Source organism: Phaethon lepturus, unplaced genomic scaffold (genome assembly GCF_000687285.1).
Source record: "Phaethon lepturus isolate BGI_N335 unplaced genomic scaffold, ASM68728v1 scaffold5375, whole genome shotgun sequence".
NCBI lineage: Eukaryota > Metazoa > Chordata > Aves > Phaethontiformes > Phaethontidae > Phaethon > Phaethon lepturus.
Window position 1 is genome coordinate 24,310 of NW_010542607.1, and position 19,168 is coordinate 43,477.

Consider the following 19,168-nt stretch of genomic DNA (forward strand, 5'->3'; position numbering starts at 1 on the left):
TACGTGACGGGGTACTTGCCCCGTGCTAAATACAAGGGAGAGGGAGCAACTGGTGCACTACCATCTTCTGCTGGATGAGGCGGGACTACGGGCACTGCCTGGTGACAGATCGTAATGATTCTCTGTGGTCTTAACCAGCAGCAGACACGTCCTGGGGAGCGAATGCCTCATGTAAACGCGTACGGGCCTGCGGACAGTGCAGGTGTCACGCAGGGGCCTCCCACCGAAAGAGAGGAAACGCAATATCACTTGGAGTGCTGCTGCTTTGGAACTGGGACCACTCGGGACCACAACAGGAATCAATAGTAGGATTAATTCACTTAGCTATTGATCTCAGACACAGGCGTTTTCATTTAACGTTATTAGAACAGCCGGAGCCTCATGGCTCATAGTTGGTGGGCAGTGCAGCAGAGACAACATTTGCAAGGTTTTTTACATTTGCAAGTCTTGTTGATGAGGTAAATCTTAGCAGCAGATTCCTTATGGTGAACCCCTGGAGAAGGGTCTCCTTCTACGCAAAAATAGCCTAATGTCTGGACTGGTGACTCTGATCCTGTTCTCAGCAACTAATTGGTGGCCCTAGATAACATGGGGACATACCCACAAAATATAGAAAGCTGTCAGGGAGGGAATGAAGAACAAAGAATGGTCTTGGTTTAATTAGGTCTGGACGTACATGCACAGCCATGCACACAGTATCTCAGCTAACCCGGGGAAAAGTTCAAATACAGCCTCCCATTATCTCCATACACATGAAGATCTGTGACAGTGGGAGAAGACAGGATATGGTGCAGGGAGGCATTAAGACATTTTTCAATAGTTTCATCACATGGAACATGAGTTCTGTTCAGGGTCCTGAATAACTTCTTTGCCAAATTAATTTGCAAAGGACTTTCTTATAATTAGCTCTTACAAAACCACCCTGCCCATGAGCAGGTGGATGTAAGGGCCAAAAATAAGTGTTGAATGTGATGAAGACCATGCTGGGATCTGTGGAGTCACCAGGTGACAGCAGTAGAGGTGCTGGCACCTTAGATGATCCCAAACTGGGCCAGCTCGTGCAGTTCCAGATGGCTGAAAGCTTCCCATGGGCAAATCACTGTGATATCTGCAAAAGAGAGAGAATGAGAAATGGGTTCTGGTCACAGCAGTTCTTGGGTTTCTTTTATATTAATAGAAAGGTTAATTTACTCAGGAAATATTAGAGGTGGGAAGAGCAAGAAGAATGAGACTCCACTTGAAAGTTAAATGAGCAGATGAGCTCTTCAAATCTGGTACTACCTACCAGACTGAACAAGATTGGTGTATTTTCTCCTGTGTTATCTTTCTCTGTGAGCAAACGCAAACCAGCATTTCCTATAGGCTCTTCAGTGACTGTATAGACTGGTGTGAAAATTTGTTCTGGTTATGTGTTTTTTCCTGTTCTTATAAACTGCCTGTAGCCAAACTGTGACCTTCTTGAAGACATGTACCATCTTAAATCAGATGTTGAATAATTTGGCCTACAACATTCAGGATCTGTAACTTATTGGTAGGGGCAGTTGTTATTGATACCTAAGAAGTTCTGACTGCCTAGACCTCATCCAAGTGTGTGTTTCTCAGTTCCAGACGGGTGTATAAAATTCTTAAAATTAGGATTCTGGTGATAACACAAATACTTAACCAGCTGGGATTTAGTTCCTGTGATTTTTGGTATTAATAGCTTAGCATTTGGCATTTCTTTGAGAACCTCATTCTGCTGAAATTCTTAGCCAGCATATTAGCAGAAAACAAAGACAAACAAGCACATTTGCAGCCAAAGGAAAGTATTGCAAAATTGAAGCATGCCTAAATAGCTTTTCTGTCTTGTAGTATACGTAAGCATAAGCACGACAGTGGCAGCCTGTGGAGGGAGTATTAGGCTTCTCTGGTGACCCTGAGAGCTGCAGAAAGGCCAGGGAGACAGAGAGGCCACCCCAGAGAGTCCTCTCCCACACTGAAGCATGACTGCACTTGTGTTAAAGCAAGGTGTGACAACAAGATCCTGCAGCGCTTACCTGTGCCCAGTCCCTCCATGCCTGGGATGTCATCTCCAAACCTAGAGTAGAAAAGAACAGGCGAGGGGTGAGTTTGGGCCAGCAGCACCCAGGAAAGGGGAGCTTCCCTGCATCCCCAGCTGCGGAAGGAGAAGTGTGGGTGGGTAGCAGATGAGAAGAAGCAGCTCCAGGCAACAGAGCTGATGGCACTAGGGGGCAGGGGAAGCATCCTGACTCCTTGCCCAAGGGAAGATGGTACCACAAGAGCCCAGCTTAGCAGTGGAGAGCCACCCAACTATCATAGAATCATAGAATCATAGAATCACAGAATCATAGAATCGTTTAGGTTAGGAAAGACTTTTAAGATCATCGAGTCCAACCCTAAAGGTAACACTATCAAATCCACCCCTCAACTGTGTCCCTAAGCGTCACATCTACACGTCTTCTAAATACCTCCAGGGATGGTGACTCAAGCCCTGCCCTGGGCAACCTGTTCCAGTGCTTGGTAACCCTTTCAGTGAAGAAATATTTCCCAATATCCAATCTAAACCTCCCTTGGCGCAACTTGAGGCCATTTCCTCTTGTCCTATCACTTGCTACTTGGGAAAAGAGACCCACACCCAACTCTGCTACAACCTCCTTTCAGGTAGTTGTAGAGAGCAATAAGGTCTCCCCTCAGCTTCCTTTTCTCCAGACTAAACAAGCCCAGTTCCCTCAAACGCTCCTCATAGCACTCATTCTCTAGATCCTTCACCAGCTTTGTTGCCCTTCTTTGGACGCGCTCCACCACCTCAACGTCTTGTAGTGAGGGGCCCCAAACCGAACACAGTATTCAAGGTGTGGCCTTTACAGTGCCGAGTACAGGGGCACGATCACCTCCCTACTCCTGCTGGCCACGCTATTTCTGATACAGGCCAGGACGCTGTTGGCCTTCTTGGCCACCTGGGCACACTGCTGGCTCATGTTCAGCCGGCTGTCAACCAGCACCCCCAGGTCCTTTTCTACGGGGCAGCTCTCCAGCCACTCCTCCCCAAGCCTGTAGCATTGCATGGGATTGTTGTGACCCAAGTGCAGGACCCGGCACTTGGCCTTGTTGAACTTCATACAATTGTCCTTGGTTTCTTTTGGCATGGTTTCTATCCTTTCCAAAATGACCTTACCCTTTTACTCCTTTTTTAGGAGGCTTGCTCTTGAACTGCCTTGTCTGTCTTTGCTTGAACTTGGGAGGCCCCTTGCGTGGTGTAGTGGGACCACTTGGAGTATCTCCAGTGTTGAGGGTCGTGGCTGGTTTCTCACTCATGGCTGGGCTGCTGTATGTGGCAGGCGCACGCCTCTCTCAGATCCCTCTGTCTGCAAGATAACGGCAAGGACTGATGCAACACTGATTATCATTTCTAGGTAACAGTAGTCAGGTGACAGAATTATGGAAAGTATAATTATGACGGGATTAAACATAAAGATGTTAAAGATAAATAAAGATTGGAATGCATACAAAGTAAGCAGGATAGCACCGCCTTTCATCTGGCATGCTTGAATTAGGATGTCAAACAAGGGATATTTGAGCTAAGGACTGATTCAGGATATGACTGCTAGGAGCCACAAAGACACACTTAGGGCTCAAAGAAATATCCTATCCTTGGGAATCATCATGATATACTTCACCTGTTCTTATACTTGTGCCTAAGCAGTACCTTTTGGGCACTGATGGAAGTGGGATGCTGTGCTAGGCAGGCCCTTAGTCTGGGTGCAGCTGCAATTAGGGCCTCATGTTTGTCAATATCAACCTTAAGGGAAATAGCACAGTATCTTTAAAAGATTGTAAAGAAGGCTAAGGCAAAGCATTGGAGACTGTATTTTAGACAGAAGTTAATTTCTCAGGATTTAGGAAAGCAAAGCCTGTAACTTTCCCCAGGATATATCTCCATTTTGGTATTTTTGAGTATTCTATTACACGCATTGACCTCCTCTGCACCACACTGCACATGAACCAAGCTCTGTTTCACAGGGGCTAAATAGTTATCAGGGACCAATTCTTGTGCGGGAGACACCTCTCCTGGCTCAGATGGCAGAACTTCTGCACTCAGAGCCCTTTGCTTCCTTCCCAGAGAGGACAGCAATAGCTCTCACCAGTTCCCAGGGGGGGGCTTCCAACCCTTAATCAAATTTTGTGCTAATTAGTATGCTAGAATGATCTGACCAAGTGCATTTATGGAACATAAATAACTGCCAACTTTTTCTCCCCTCCTTGAAATCACATTCTTACCCATGACTATTACATAACTCCTGTCTCCAGGTGTTCATCCATGTGCAGCCAGGCTAATGGAATTCAAGATTTGGTGCTAAAGACTAATCCCATTATGTCACCATAGTGCTCTGGCCTAATCCCCAACATCACCTCCAATGACACTCTGGACTTTTAATCTCAGGATTATAAATGCCATCAAAGATGGGTATTTAATTTCTTAGTCTGAAGACAGCTCATGTCTTCGACAGTCCTGAAATAGCCAGAGAAATTGCTGGAAAGCAAAGCCCTCTGAGATGCAAGGAGAAAGACCATCCAAGCAATCCTCCTGTGTCCCTTGCACATCAGTGCAAGGCAAAGAGCTGTGTTTCTGTATCTGTGGCAATCTGGGAATACTGCACCCCTGACATCTTTCCATCTGTGCTGGCAGTAGGATGGATCCTAATGGTAGCACCTAGAGGCATGCAATTTCTTCTGTCGCTTGCGGTCGGGCTGCTGTCTCAGCTGTAATATCCCGAGCAGAAGACTGGACGGGTTCCAGCAGCCCCAAATGGAGCAGCAGATGGTTGTGTCTGCAGCTGAAATACGCACAGATGCTGTTCCCCCGCCTGTAACACAACGCTTCCTAAGCACACACTGTGCCTACAAACACAGGGATCAGCTCACATTGTAGAAGTTACTTATTCGGCTGCCATCTCTGAAGCACCTGAACACTAACCCCGTATTTACAGCTTTATCCTCACAGTGCGGTGGCAGGACAGGCAAACACTGTCACCTGCGTCTTTTACAGAATGGAAATGGAAGTGCAGTGATCCGTATGATCTGGCACAGCTGGGAGGAATGAAAAAATTTTTTGACTCTCAATTTTTAGGGCCAAACTGAGAGGTGAAGGCAGTTTGGCTCCAAACCAGAGAGAGAATTTGGTGCCTTACTGTTACTCAGGACCAGTGAGGAATTCAGATGGTACTACCCCACAGCAAAATGCTTTGCATTGGAAAACTGCTCAATGGCATATCTGATAATGCCTCGAAATATAGTATCATGCCTCCAACTCAGGAGCAGTTCTCATCAGTAGGGTGTCTGTCTCAATGCTAGGTACCCCTCTTGAACTGTGAGAGATACACATCCACTTCTAAGCACCTTCAATTCATCTGACATGCAGAGATACTTGGCACCCCTCTCACAGGTTACCCCCAGAAGTACAACAGAAGAAACAAACCAGCTAACAGATTTCCAACCCTTTGTTTTGACATCCAAAACGTGTAAGAGGCATCTGAGCTCTGTCTCCAAGTGAGTTCCCAGCACAGTACCTTAACCACAAAAACATATCTGAGGGTCAACTCCTCTTAGTTCCTTGAGTCCATGCCTTGTCCCTGTCCTTCACTCAGTAGAGAAATAGCTAATGGGAAGACTCAGTCCTTGGAGTTTCCCTTTCCCCCAATCTGAAGTATTTATATCCACCTGCCAGCTACTTGATACCTGGGATTTGGTAGGAAAAAGAATCTGCCCAAATCACCATTCATCTTCTTTCTCACCTGCTTTAATTCAAGAAAGGGCACTCAATGAAACTAAAAGGGACAAATTCTAACCTCTTCTTTACCAACCTCTCTCTACCTATTCACTCACACATCATCAAAAGAAAGGGCAGAGGATGGAAAGCAACCTTAATGTCAGCGAACAGCCTCTGTCTTGCAGGAGGAATCAAGTTGTCCTCCCACCAGTTTGTTGGTGGGACTCACCTGCTATCACATGCAAGAAAAGATGTCTCCATTCATGCTGGAGAGGGTCCTGCCCCACAGCAAGAGAGCTGCCCAGGTCCCCACGCCTCGAGAACCAGCTGCCCCTGCACACAGCCAGATATGGGTGGGCAGGCAGACCCACGATCACAGATGCAAAAGAAACACCCACGGCAGCTTCCCAGAGGAATTTCCCAGCATTTCGCCTCCCCATACCTGGGTACTTGGATCGTCCTTGGTACCACACCAAACAGATAGCTTGACAAACGTTCGGTGCGACTGGGTTTCCTTCTCTAGCTCTCTGCAAGTGCTGTGCTGCCTCACCCCAGTGCTTCCCAGGCTGCCAGAGCTCTTCTGCTGCCGCCGGCACTGGGATGCAGCTGCTGGGCGAGAGCTGATGGCTGTGGATGCAAAGGCTGTTGAGGAACAAGATGTTCTTCCACGCACTTCCTCTGCCCCCTCCTCTGATAGGGTGTTTCCTAATTGTCCCTGACAGCATTTCTGCTCAGTCCAGGGTTTAATCCTCTGGGTAAGAGCTTTGCTTGCGTCCAAACGCTAATTATACCTAATACGCGGTAATGGGCTTAGCTCAGTTGTGTCAGATATCTCACCTCTGGTTTGCTGACCAGTTTAATCATCTTTCTTTTAGTTTTCTTTGAACTTAAAGAGGCTTGAATACTACTAACAAAGGCTGACTCTTTAATCTGCCCCCTCCTTAATCTCTGGGTCTCTATGGAAAATTTCCCTGACAGATAATGCAGGTGCCTCACTTGACCTCTTCAGACAGGTTCAGTGTAGGATCTCACCTTCCCCTGTCTGAAACCATCAAAAGTACAGACTTCTCCGTGTGCACTTGTCTTCATGGTGCCTCAGGGGTGTCAGACACAGAACCCCCATAGACTGTGGCCCTCCATGCAGTGATAAGCTGGCAGAAGACATCATCCAGGAGGAAATACCCTTGTTTTTACATTCCTTTTGGTGGAGTTATTGCATGCTCAGCTTTTGACCTCATGAGAGCCACTAGCATTATCCTTGCAGCCAGGCTTTTGTCAGGGAATATTGTATCCAGTGTAAGATGCCTGTGAGGAGTCTCACAGCACCAGTCTCAGTTGCTTGAGCTGGCTAATCACAGCAATAGAAAAAGTCCACACAGGTTCAGCCCTTCCTAATCCTGTGTTTTACACAGGATCTCACACCCTGTGTTCTAGCAGCAGTTTTAAGACCACCAACAAATGAAAGACGATGCACTCTAAAAGGCAGAAACTCTTTTCAAGTAGAACTATATTCCCACAACTGCTTCCTGGATGGGGATCATTGCAAAGACTATCCCAGTTGAAAGAAGGGATTCAGTAACACCGGAGGTACAGCATCACACGATATAAACTCCCCACCAACGTGTCCTGCATGTACGGCTCGGCACCGGAGCAGGAACGACTACATGCCTGTCCCGACCGCTCCTCCGGAGGCCCCCGGCGCTGCTCACATGCCGGCTTGGCCAGCTGAGGACACAAGCCAAGAGGGTGCCAGGGAGCCCCGACCAAGCGGTGCCCGGCGTGAGAAACCAAGCGGCCCCGCGGAGGGCAGAGCTGCTCACACAGCCGGGGAGCTTAGAGACAAACCTCTGCTGCAGCACTTGCCCTAATGTTAGAGGAAAAAGAAAACAACCACCCAAGAACCACAATTCCCTCTCCGAGCTACTAAGTCTGTTCACATTCTCCAAGCACAAACATCCGAATTTTTCCCTCATGGGATTCCGTCAGGACTTTTCCCTCCTCTGGGTTTTGCAGCCAGTTCCTCGTTCATCCCCCTGCCACCCTCGCTATTGCTTTGAGCTCCTGGGAAATACTTACAGTGCCAAGGGCTCTTCTTGCAAATCATTCAACTCCCGTCCTCCAGCCTGCGTAGAAAGGGTCTCGAGGTGTCCTTTCTCCTCCAGATATACCCTGCCACCAGGTGACATCAGGGTGCCGATGGTGGGCGGGCCCCCGCAGGGCGGGGGGGACGTGTGGGGAGCGCTGTGACCCCTGCGCTCCGCAGGCACAGCTCCAGCGAGGCCTGGGGGAGCAGCAGAGCCTTGACACGCTCCTGAGGGGTGACGTGACCCTTCTTGCAAGAAGAGGTTGTGACTTCTCTGGAGCTCCTGTGGGGTGATGTCTGGAGAAGCAAAAAGGAATAAGGAAATCACCTGCCCTTTGGGCATTGCCACTGCTTGTGAACGCGCGCACACACACACACACACACACGCCTGCACATACAGGGAAGGGAGGAGTTGGTCCTAATCACCCCCGGTCCCTCCCCTGTGCTGGTGAACACATGGAGAGGCTTCCAGCAAACTTCTAAGCTGTGCCACAGGGGTCAAGACGCACCTGACAGAGCGGTGCACATGGCCAGCCTGGTGCCGAGAGGGCTCAGTGCGCTCAAGGGGGTCATAGGGAACGCTGCTGAGATGCTGCTCAGGGCCCCGGTGAATATTTAACTGCACCCAGCAGATGGGATGGCAGGGGAAGAAGGGGGAACCTTTGTGTTGCACATGGGTGGCCAGCTAGCAGGGTGGCCTGTCACCTCCGAGACCCGAGGTGTTGGGCTGACGGTAACAGCTAGGTCACATCTGGGTACCAGTAGCACTGCTACTGTGCGGGGCTGTCTAAGAAAGGGAAGAGAAAGGGAAGAGCTGGTGCCTCAGCCCAAATTCCATCCTAACAAAACTCCATGGATAGTAATGCACACTGTTTTGTCAGATGCTTTGTATCTCTGATGTATTTTAAGAAGCCCGTTGTGACTGCCTGGGAGATCAGTGTCAGAGATGTGGAAAAAGTGAGAGGAGTGTCGGGATGAAAAGAGAAGGTCCAGGGCCCTGCTAGAAGGTGCTGGAAGATCATCCTCACCCTCAGCTGCAGCAGCACCTCAGTCATGGACTGTAGCTGTCTGGCTTGAGGCATAACCACAGGGCTGACAATCCTCTGGGGTCTGTTGGCTCTGGTGAAGCACCACTCACTTACCCTTGTTGGGCATCCAGCTCACAACATGAGATAAGGGCTGGCAGGGCCGAAAATGGTCCCAGAGAAAGGAGCTGTGCTAGGAGCATCAGAGCAGCACAGGGGCAGAAAGAAACCAACGTGTGGGTTTGTGTAGTGATGGATGGGCTTCATCTTTGGGTGAGGCTGGAGGAGGGGATTTTGGAGCAGCCATGCCAGCCAGGGGTGTGACTGCACGTGACTGAGGAAGGACAGGCTCCCTCTGACATGACAGACCTTGGCAGTGGGGACCAGTCCAGCACTGCTCTGGTGCTGAGCAAGAGCCCCACAGCCGAGGCCTCTGGCCTTTCAGATGGCTGAAGTTAGGTAAGTCCCTCAGCGAGACTCTTAGCTTACATTTAAAAAATCGATAAGGTCCTAGCCCTTGAGTGGGCACAGAGAAGCTGGGAAGTAAATCCGAGATGCAGCCGAGAGGCTTTCAATCTAGCAGAGAAGCAGCAAGCACACTTAGCATTCCCATGTGTTTGAGGGCGATCACACAGCTTTCAGAGGCTTGTGTGATAATTTCTGGGCACAGGAAAGAGGACGGGGGCAGAATCATGTTGGCATCGTCTCTTCCCTGTGATGACTAGAGCTTGTACACGGATGCGCGGAGATTGATTGCGCTCAGCAGCTCCTGACAGCAGAAGTGATTACTGTGGGTAGGGACCTGCTTGTGTAGATATGAAGAGGTGCAGCCTTCTGGCAGCAGACTCCGCTCCCATCCCTGCTGCTCATTCCCATGCCTCCATCTGCTGCAGGCAGGTTTCCGGGGGCTCCCCCTCCCCTCCTGCCTTCTTCTATGTAGGTAGAGTTGCTGGGGAAATCAGCTCTACAGCCCCCCTACTCCTCTTTTCTGAATCTTAACATTTTACATTTTTTTTCAGGCTGTTTGTTTTCAAAACACCCCCTTTGTTTTCCTGTTTCCCCCATGAAATCTGGCTCATTTCTCTTTAACAAAAGTGGACAGGTGGGAAAAAAATATCCATGATGTCACATGAAGCTATTTTTTGGCTGTGAGAAAAAATGGCAGAAACTTCCTAAATGGCCCTGCTTATCATGTTCTTTCTTATCTCCCATGATTATCAGGCCATTTCCCCTCTCCTCCTCTCTTTCCGTCCATCCTCTCTTTCTCACTTCCCCTCAAAAAGCGGGTAGCATTTGCTTTGCAGGGATGCAGGTGCAGGGCTCCTCTGCAGAGCAGCAGGCACCAGCTTTGTGTCGGTGCCCGGCTGTCACCCCGGACGGATGACGGGTTCTACCCATGGACCGAATACCTGATCCCTGTCCCTCCTTGCCCTTGCTCAGCCTCTTCCTCCCCCGGCCGCAGTAAAGCCTTTCAGGCCACATCACTTGGCACCCGATCCAGACCAGAGCTGCACCAGAAGCTGTGGGGTCCAAGTGGCAGCAGAAGTGCAGTCCCTGTGGCCCCAAAGGAAAACCCATGAGCTTTGTTCCTCCTGGCCGGATTATTCTTTATTCCTTATTCCAAGGAATCATTTAAAAAACATATCCAAGGTTTCTGACCCTGTTTATGAGCTGGTGTAGCCATGGTAACTGTGGTTATACCAGAAATAGCGGCTCACTTGAACGACAAAGAAAGCACAAGTTTAGAAGACAGTGGCTTTTCCAGGGGCTGGCTGAGCTCATGGGACTGTGGGAGGAAATCCCAGCCGAGGCGCAGGCTCGGGGATGCAGCGGGTGAGGGCTGTGGCTGGCGTGGGCCACAATAACTCTTTTGAAACATATCTCTCCAAGCTCGTGCCAGGTGCTTGGGAGACTTTGTGCTTTACTGATAGAGCTTTATCACTTGCCACACAGACATACCTGACTGGAAATGAGCAGGGAATTTCCCAGGCATCTGCAGTTAAACCTCAGTTTCCCTCCTGCAGACAGGCAGCCTACCAAGTGCCTCTGCATTCCTGGCGAGAGAAGGACGGTGGCAGGACCTGGATTTGGAATGAGATTGTCTATTTGTCTTGTAGAAGGTCAATGAGGTTGCTATGTCAACAGCATTTTGGTGAGAAACTCAGTGTACCAAGGTGCCTGCAAAAGAAGATTCGCATGCTGTAACCCTCCTTTCCCAAAGTCCATCATGTTCCTAAGCTGCCTGTCATTTGTGCTAGTGAAAAGAGAAAAACACATACAGAGGATTGGGCTTTGCCTGGCACAGATATTTAGCTGTTTGAATACATGCAAATCAGTCCATTAAAGGTGCAGAGAAGAAGGCATCCTTATGGAGAGCTTTATTGCTCTTCCTTCAGGAAATTAGGCACCACTATTGTGGTGTCAGGATTAAGCATCTGTAACAGCCTGCAATAAACCAGGTGTACTGACTTTAGGAATCTGTACCTGCTGCTGGATACAAAAATTACGTTGAGTGTCTCTGAGCTCAGCTTGCAAAAGAGCCTGGTCTTGACTCTCATTTCCACTCATGCCCTGGAGGCTGCTTTGCCTATGGGGCAGAGATTAAAGAGGCTGAGGTCTCTTTTTCCACTGCCAGGGCTCTAGAGAGAGATTTCCATGGTCAGTCTGGAGAAAACGGTCCTTTGAGGAAACATAAATCAAGCTGATTTATGTAAATTTTAGCTGAACTATCAGCCCTGTCTGTGTTAGAAACTAGGCAGCGCTGGGGACATGACTAAGTCCACAAGCCAAATGGCCATTGCCAAGGCTTCTTCAGGAACAATAAAGTCTCTGCTTTTCTCATTTACCCAAGGGTGCTCGATTTGTGCATGTCAGAACATCGTTACAGTCCCCAGGCTTTCAGGCACCAATGCTTTAGAACATCCTGGGGCTTTTTATAGCAGATGACATAAACCCCATGTAGCTTGTCATACACTTAGTTACCAGAGAGTTACGTTTTCTTCTGAGCAGTGAGTCTGGCCTTTCTTGGAACAGATAATCAAGTCTTACCATCTAATACCACAAGACTGTTACATTGGTATGATTTTATTACAAACTTTTCCCTGATTGGCATAAAGTAAAGGAAAACCAGTATGAACCCTCTCTTTTTTAGATAGCACTTTTCACCCACAGAACTCAAAACACAGAGCTAAATCTTCATCATCCCTATTTGTAAATAAGGAAACTGATGTACAGAAAGTTCATAGACCTGCGGATGAGATGCAGCCATCTGCTGTGGGGACTTATGTGCTTGGCCATGCAGCACAAAAAGTTCAGTACTTCATAACTGCTTTGTGATTCATCGTTTAAGAGCATCCCCCTGATCATTGCAGAGTTGTCCCACGAGAAAGCAGTAACATTAGTGAGCGTCCTTTCCCTGCACTAACTTTGCTTAATGTCTGCATCCAGGCTGTTGACAGTGCTGCAATGGGATTGAGTTTGTTACATCATTTTAAAAAGCTTTCTCTCTTTCCTGTTTTCATACTGCCCACAATTAAAATATCTGTTTTTTCTTTTATGAGATTATTTTTCTCCTGAATGCCATTTACAGAACATGCTCAACATTAATATAGTGAACCATGACCTAACTTTTTTTGCTTCTTTTGATCAAAGGCAGGTAGTTAATCTTGATATCTGTGTGACTGCCAGAAAGCAGAGTGTATGGTTGCTCTTAAAAATGTACCTGAATAGCACAGTATTCATAGTATTGTCTCAAGATTTTCTTTTTCCATAATTGATTCCTTCTCTATGAATTACATGCCATATACCTGTGAATAGTGATTAAATGATCCACCAGCACTCACTAAAATGATCACATGTTGAACTAAACAGAGAAGCAATATTGCCTTGCTTAAAAAAAAAGAGAGACTGCAAGAGGGTGTTTTTATTTAAATGGAAATCAGATAACTCCAGAGCTTTATTCAGTTTAAAACAGTGAAGGAAATGATTCAGTGTCACTGGGCTAAGAAGAAGAAACTGTACACAAGTCAGCTCCAGATGTCTTCTTTCCTGACAGCTCCTTTTCTCATCTTCTTTCTGAACGATCAATTCTTTCTCCTTGGCAACCAGCAGCCCAATAAAGAAAAGCTCTTCTAAAACATTTTGGTAAAATGTTTCTTTCTTCTTAAGGGGACACATCTCTTCCTATGGCTTTCACACCATGCTACAGACATACTCTTCTTTCCTCCGCCTACCAGATAAAAGCACCGCTGTGCAATCTCGTTCAGTTCAGCTCTTTGCCACCATTGTTAAGATTTTTTTCATGTAACAGCTGAGGCTTTCAAACAGACGTGATTGCTTCTGGGGAGCATCTTGCACTCTCCTTGGGAACATTCAGCTAATGGGCAGAGGAGGCAGCCAGCTCTTTCTGCTTCATTATCCTGTCTCTTGGGTGGCTGCTCACCTCCCAGACACATGGATGCTAAATGCCCTGGCTGCCATGCGATAGCAGATCCCTGGTGGAAATAAATGGGGAAGGAGAAAAGCCAGGGGATGAAAAAGTGAATTTTTTTTGTAATTTAAATTTTCTCCTTTTATGCTCAGGTATATTGCCAGGTACTAAGCCTTCTGTTCTGCCCTCAGGATCTCGCAAATGCGTAGGGCTTAATGTTTTAATGTTTTATTTTTATGGCCTTTCACTGACAGATTCCAACCTTTCTTTTAATTTAGAGCCTCTACACTCTTGCTTTCCAGTGGAGGTACACACCTCTACAAAGTGAGTTAGAGCCTCCTACTGGGAGGCCCTTAAGGATATTTCTGTGCCAAGAACCTGGAACTGCAGCCCACTTCTGGGGTCCAGTCAAGCATCATAAACACATCATAGACTAAGTGAACTGGGTAGGAGCCATGGTTCTGTGCTGGGCGAATGTGTGTTGCCCAAAGGATGTTCTGACAGTTTCATATACGCAAAGATTTATTCATGGGGTCCATAGCCGATGGCATAGTTTGACTGTAATGGTGAAAGTTATTTCTAGAGAAAAATGAAAATAAAGGAAAAGGAGAGAGAAAAAGGGGAAATTTTCCCCAGTGGCCAGCTGAGAAGGGCAATGATGGGGTCCCACGGGAGTATCCTCCTCTGAGGGATTTCTCCAGTGCAGCAAGTGATGACAATGAAAATGATGAAGAGGATGATTTCTCACTGTTCTTTCCCATGGTAGGTATTATATACTTCTCCTATATACAGGACCCACTTAAATTCCCTATTGGTTATTCCTGGTAGTGATTCTGTTAGCTCTGGGAGGAGAACGCTCATCACATGCGAATGTTGAATGTTCATTGCTTGTTAATCTTCTGTGAATATATATTACTGGATAATATGTATTGAGAATTTAAATAGCTGTTACCTGCTTTGTTGAGCACCACATTTGTTTTTCACTTCTATGTACTAAAGTCTACAAAGCAAGAGATAAAGAAGGGGAGGGAGAAGGGGCAATTCTCACATTGCTGCTTTCCACAAGAATCCACCACAATAACGCTGTGGGGGTTTGCAGAGGTAGGGCTGTGAGAGCAATAATATGGGAATAGCACAAGTGCAATAAAGGAAAAATGTTGCCACAGAGACGCTGATAATTACTGTCTCATGGCTTCGGAGGGAGGTTGTGTAGCTGCAAGCAGCATGCCCTGAGCCCTGCTAAAGCTAAAGCACCAAGGCTCATAAGGCACCTAACAGCTAGCGGGAGCCTGGACACAGCCTGACACGGAGCCATGAATTCCAGTATAAAATCAAGGTCTCTGTTGAGGGGAGTGTTTAGCACAGGCAGGGCAGGGTGAAGCTGGCAAGGGAGATTTTTCTAAGGCCAGCAGAGGAGGAGAGGATGGCACAGCTCTCCTCCGAATTTAGTCCCAGCTTCAGCTCTGGCTGTTTTGGAGGAAAGTCACTACACGAGGAGGAGTGCTTGGATAAATGTCTCCTAACACCCTGCCTGGTGATCGGCTTAGGGCTGAGATTTCATTACACTTGGTGAGGTTTGACCTTACATAGCCACGTGTTTTCTAAAAGGTCCTAAAATAATCCAGTGCTCTTTCAAACCCAGCTCTGCTGGGTGACTTCCCTAGGACACTTTCCCCTGCAAGACACCACAACATCCACTGAGAGGGATGGAGGGCAAAAGCTGCTTTCCTGCATGCTGGGCTCTGGAGCACAGTGGGTGCAGAGAAGAGACCCCTGCCCCACGGTGGCAGGGACCTTCTCCCCGCTCCGCCAGCTCTGTCCTTTCACTCTCCCCCTTCTACCCGCATAGCTCTCCCTCTCCTTTACGGGGCTGCTCTGTCCATCCTCAGCCTTTCTCAGGCTAGCCAGCGGAGGAAACTGTCTCCATTTTGCCCCTACTCTCTCATCCCCAACCAAATCCTTTTTCTCTCTCTGTCTTGCTGTTCTACTCCCCCAGGGTAGTCAAGTCACCCAGAAGTGACATGTGAAGTCTTGGTGCACCTTCAGGCTGGAGATGGGGGTTATGGGATTAGCATGTTAACCAGCCTAAAAGCTGCTTAGACAAGCATTAAATCTCCAATCTTCTCTCCATCTTTCAAAGAAATCTCTTTTGGAGGAGCTGGAGAGATAGAGCACCCAGTCACGTTTTCTGGGTTCAGCTCTCCCATCTGAGAGCCCTCAAGTCCTGTGACCAGGTGCTTTGAAGGGATTGCCATGGAATCGGGGAGTGGGAAACCCAGCTAAACCCTTACCAGGGGCTCTATGGCTGCACCCCAAAGTGCCTTCTTCCTCTTTGCTCTCCGTGCCGAATATTGGCTCCCTTGTCTGGCACCGTGTCCAGCCCCCATCCCTTTCCTCCCTTCCCGCCCCATCGTCTGCGCACTCCCTTGCAGCATTTTAGGAGGGCTGAGCGGCACCGAGTCAGAAGAAGACAGGCACCACGTGTGCCAGGCACAACAGCACCAACCTTAGGATGCTGCCTTTTAAAACAGACCCTGGGACACCTTGTGCCTGCGTTTTATTCACGTGGAATCGATCCATGCTTCTTTGCCTGCATCCCCCCGCCCCGTTCATCCCGCTTAACTGGGAGGCGGAGGAGGCAGCGCTGGGTTTACCGAGGAGTTGGGTGGTGCCTCGTGATGCGGTGAGCACCCTCTCATATGTCAGGGAAAGGCCTCGTGTCTGAGCTCCCTGACCTGTCACCTTCCCCCATGCTCATCACCTCGTGACTGCCTCAGGCCCGGATTACCCCCTCCCATCCCCGGAGGAGAAAGGGTCTCTGCACGCAGTGAGGGACACCACCCGGAGACACCCACCGGGGGGGACGGCCACGGCCAAAACTGATGCTCGCCTTGCAGCAGCTGCTGACGTGAATTTGCTGAGATTGCCTTCCCAGTGTATCCCTGTAGTCTTCCTGGAGACTGCGAAAAGCTTGACAGGGAGGCAAAGTGACAGTGACAGGATCTGGCAACATTATTCATTAGACAGTAATGTAAGTTAATAACACTATGTTCTCAGTTCAGTGCGAATGCAAATGAGAAGCTCCAAAACAAACCACTTTACAAGAGCAGTAGAAAAAAAATATTATACTATTGGGCCTCTTACAATTGAAAAAATGGATTCCCTGCCCAGAATAAAATTTCTCTTTATTTCCCCCCCTCAGAGCTTCCAGCCTGTGAAATTTCATCTCCACATTAGAAAGTTCTGGAATTAAAGAGTAGGTGAAAGTATAGGATTCTAACCGGTGAAGGTTTCCTGAATTAGTCACTTCTAAAGGCCATGAAATAGGTCCTTTCCTCAAATGCAGCCACCTCTTTTGCAGAAGGTGGAGATGACATTTAGCAGCATGCAGCACCAATGTGCCACCAGTCTAGAAAATTCAAACCCCAAAATGCTGGACATCTTATGGCAGTAAATAGAAAAAAAATGCCGTGCTTTTTTTTTTTTAAATCTTACAATTTTTAAGAAATCTCAAGATTTGTTGGGTCCAACAAGGTGCCATAGAAGGCATATGACTGTTGAGAGTAAAGCTTGTGTAGCTGAAGGATATCCATTTTAAATTTGCATAAGCTTTTGGCTATTTACTTGAAATAAATTTAGACAGTAGCAGTTGAGCACATGCTTTAAATGTGGTCAGTTAATTGTACAACGTGGGGACAAAGTAAATAAGACCTCATAATAATATTTTACATGTTTGAAATATTACCGTTTCTTTTGCAATAAAGCAGATACACTCTAGCTGTTGTCTTTGCCTCCTTCTGTCACAGACATAAGAATTGGCTGGGGTTGGACAAAGTCTGCCAAGAGATGAGCTTCATTGCATGGCATCAGTTTGTCAGATATGAAATACTGAGAGGTAGGGATTTGCTTTCAGTGATGTTCTGCTCCAACGCGGTTCAAAACCTGCCTTTCTTCCAGCAGATTAGTGACGTCGTTCCCCAGCGGGAAGGGATGACCCAAAGGATGGTGCCTGGCTTCTAAGCTCCCATCTGCTCGGCATGGTGCGTATCCAATGTCTGCAGCTCCTTCTCACCCCTCTTATCAATAGGAAGATGAAGCACAGAGCAATGACATGATTTGCCCACGATTACATACTGGCTTCTAATCTAGGAGTAAAATCTGTCTCTCCTGCATGCTAGGCAGATGTGCCAATATAGGCTGAGTGTACATACCTATGATGGCACACAGCTATACATCCCTATATGTCTATGCACATTTGTGGATATACTGGTCGATGTATGCTCACAGACATTTACAAATAGTGTGCAAATAGCTGCACAGAGACACAGGAAGTCTGGTATCTATCTCCAATGGAAAAAAAAAAAAAGAGACAAAGCTAAACCCAAACATCCTCCAGCAAAAATGATCATAATAATGCTAGACTTATAATTGCACTGGTCTCTCTGTAAACAGCTGCTAAAACCAAGGCAATCTCAAGCCAAACCATGAGTGAACGGTAACCTCAACCCACACACCCTCCCAGCCAAAAGGGTGTTCTGGTCTCCCACTCTTCCTACAAATTAGGAAGTCTACCGAAATCAGAGAGTTAGTCCAGACAGCACAGGAACCAAGACTAGAAGTTGATACACAAGATGCAGGGGCTACTTAACAAGATCATTTCCTCAAAGCTCCGCATAGTTAATACATCCAACTTTTCATACCTTTCCCAGGCCAGGACTGGGAACATGTTACATGAACAGTTTAAGCCACTATAACTTGGCACTGTCATTCAAAGAATTTGCTCTGTCCTTTCTCCTTCCCTATCCCACACAGCTCCTTCCTTTGTGCTGGCACAAGGGTTTAGCCACATTTGGCCATCATGAACAAGGATCAGGAAACCCACTGGGTTTAAAACTCACTGGGTATATACATATGCATTTTGCTTACATATTTTTGCCAGGTACGTTTTAAACTCAGCTCAGTTCTCTTGTGCAGGCCCACGGGGAGGGTTAGCATAGGAGTGAAAAAGAGCAGCAGAGAATAAAATAATTTCTCTTGGTGGTGAAGCTCATTCATGGAGGCTTAAAATGTTTCTGAGGCTACAGCCCCTGCTAAATGGAAATCCACTGCCAGCCAGACATATGCTGTGTTTGTCCCTTGAAATGCATGAGGTCAGAATCAAAGTGCTACTCGTAGCCTAAATGAAAGCAATGGTAGGCTGGGAAAATCAGTCCCTCTCTTCTGAGACCTGTCCGTCCCTGAAGGAGAGCCCTCTTACCCAGTTGTTTGCAACTTTTAAAAATTTGTGTATGGCAAACATTTTCTAATGGACATGTAGATGTGGGGCAGTGAATTTAAGCCCGTGGACAATAAATTTGCTTTGCTTATTTTGCTTCTGCAAATGCATTAAGAGCAGTCTATCAGTCATTGCAGATCTAGATTTATTGTTTGCAAACCAATGTTCTAATTTGTTCTTAAATTCTGCACCGAGGATTGTGTGTGTGAAGATTATGTGACTAAAGAACTAAGTGGGCACTCTATGAGTAGAGAAGAATGAGAAAATCTGCTGATATTTCAGAGAGGATATGGTGTAAAAATCTTTCTGAGCATTTAAGCATCCCTGAAAAATGAGAGTTTTTTCTTCCTGAGGTAGCTGGTATTTGAAACTGCTTGTGTGAAAATGGCTGGGAGTTGGGAACAATTAGCTGATTAAGTGCAGCAGGTAGCATCTGTTAACCAGGAAAAATGAGGTTCATCTACAACGACCTCCGTTTGCGCGCACCCCTCCATGCATGCAGGAATGGCGTAAATCAGGGCCAGCTTTTGAAATCGACCGTAATTACACCAAGAAAATAAACAAAATAAAAACCCGAGATGAAAACCAA

The 19,168-nt window shown here is 47.2% G+C and overlaps 1 protein-coding gene across 2 annotated transcripts; it reads right to left on the bottom strand.

Annotated features, from left to right (window-relative positions):
* Positions 1 to 562: 562 nt before the first annotated feature.
* Positions 563 to 7,901, bottom strand: PDE6H (phosphodiesterase 6H, cGMP-specific, cone, gamma). Of its 2 annotated transcripts, none has more exons than XM_010288076.1 (4): positions 7,844 to 7,901; positions 3,176 to 3,365; positions 2,037 to 2,077; positions 563 to 1,108 (listed from the first exon to the last, which is right to left on the bottom strand). In XM_010288076.1, exons 2-4 carry the CDS (start codon positions 3,313 to 3,315, stop codon positions 1,032 to 1,034), a joined length of 258 nt encoding a protein of 85 aa, XP_010286378.1. In that variant the 5' UTR covers positions 3,316 to 3,365; positions 7,844 to 7,901; the 3' UTR covers positions 563 to 1,031. The 2 variants fall into 2 exon arrangements, with proteins under 2 accessions (XP_010286378.1, XP_010286379.1); XM_010288077.1 differs by lacking the exon at positions 7,844 to 7,901 and adding an exon at positions 6,210 to 6,418 and having other exon boundaries at positions 754 to 1,108.
* Between the last annotated feature and the right edge of the window lie 11,267 nt (positions 7,902 to 19,168).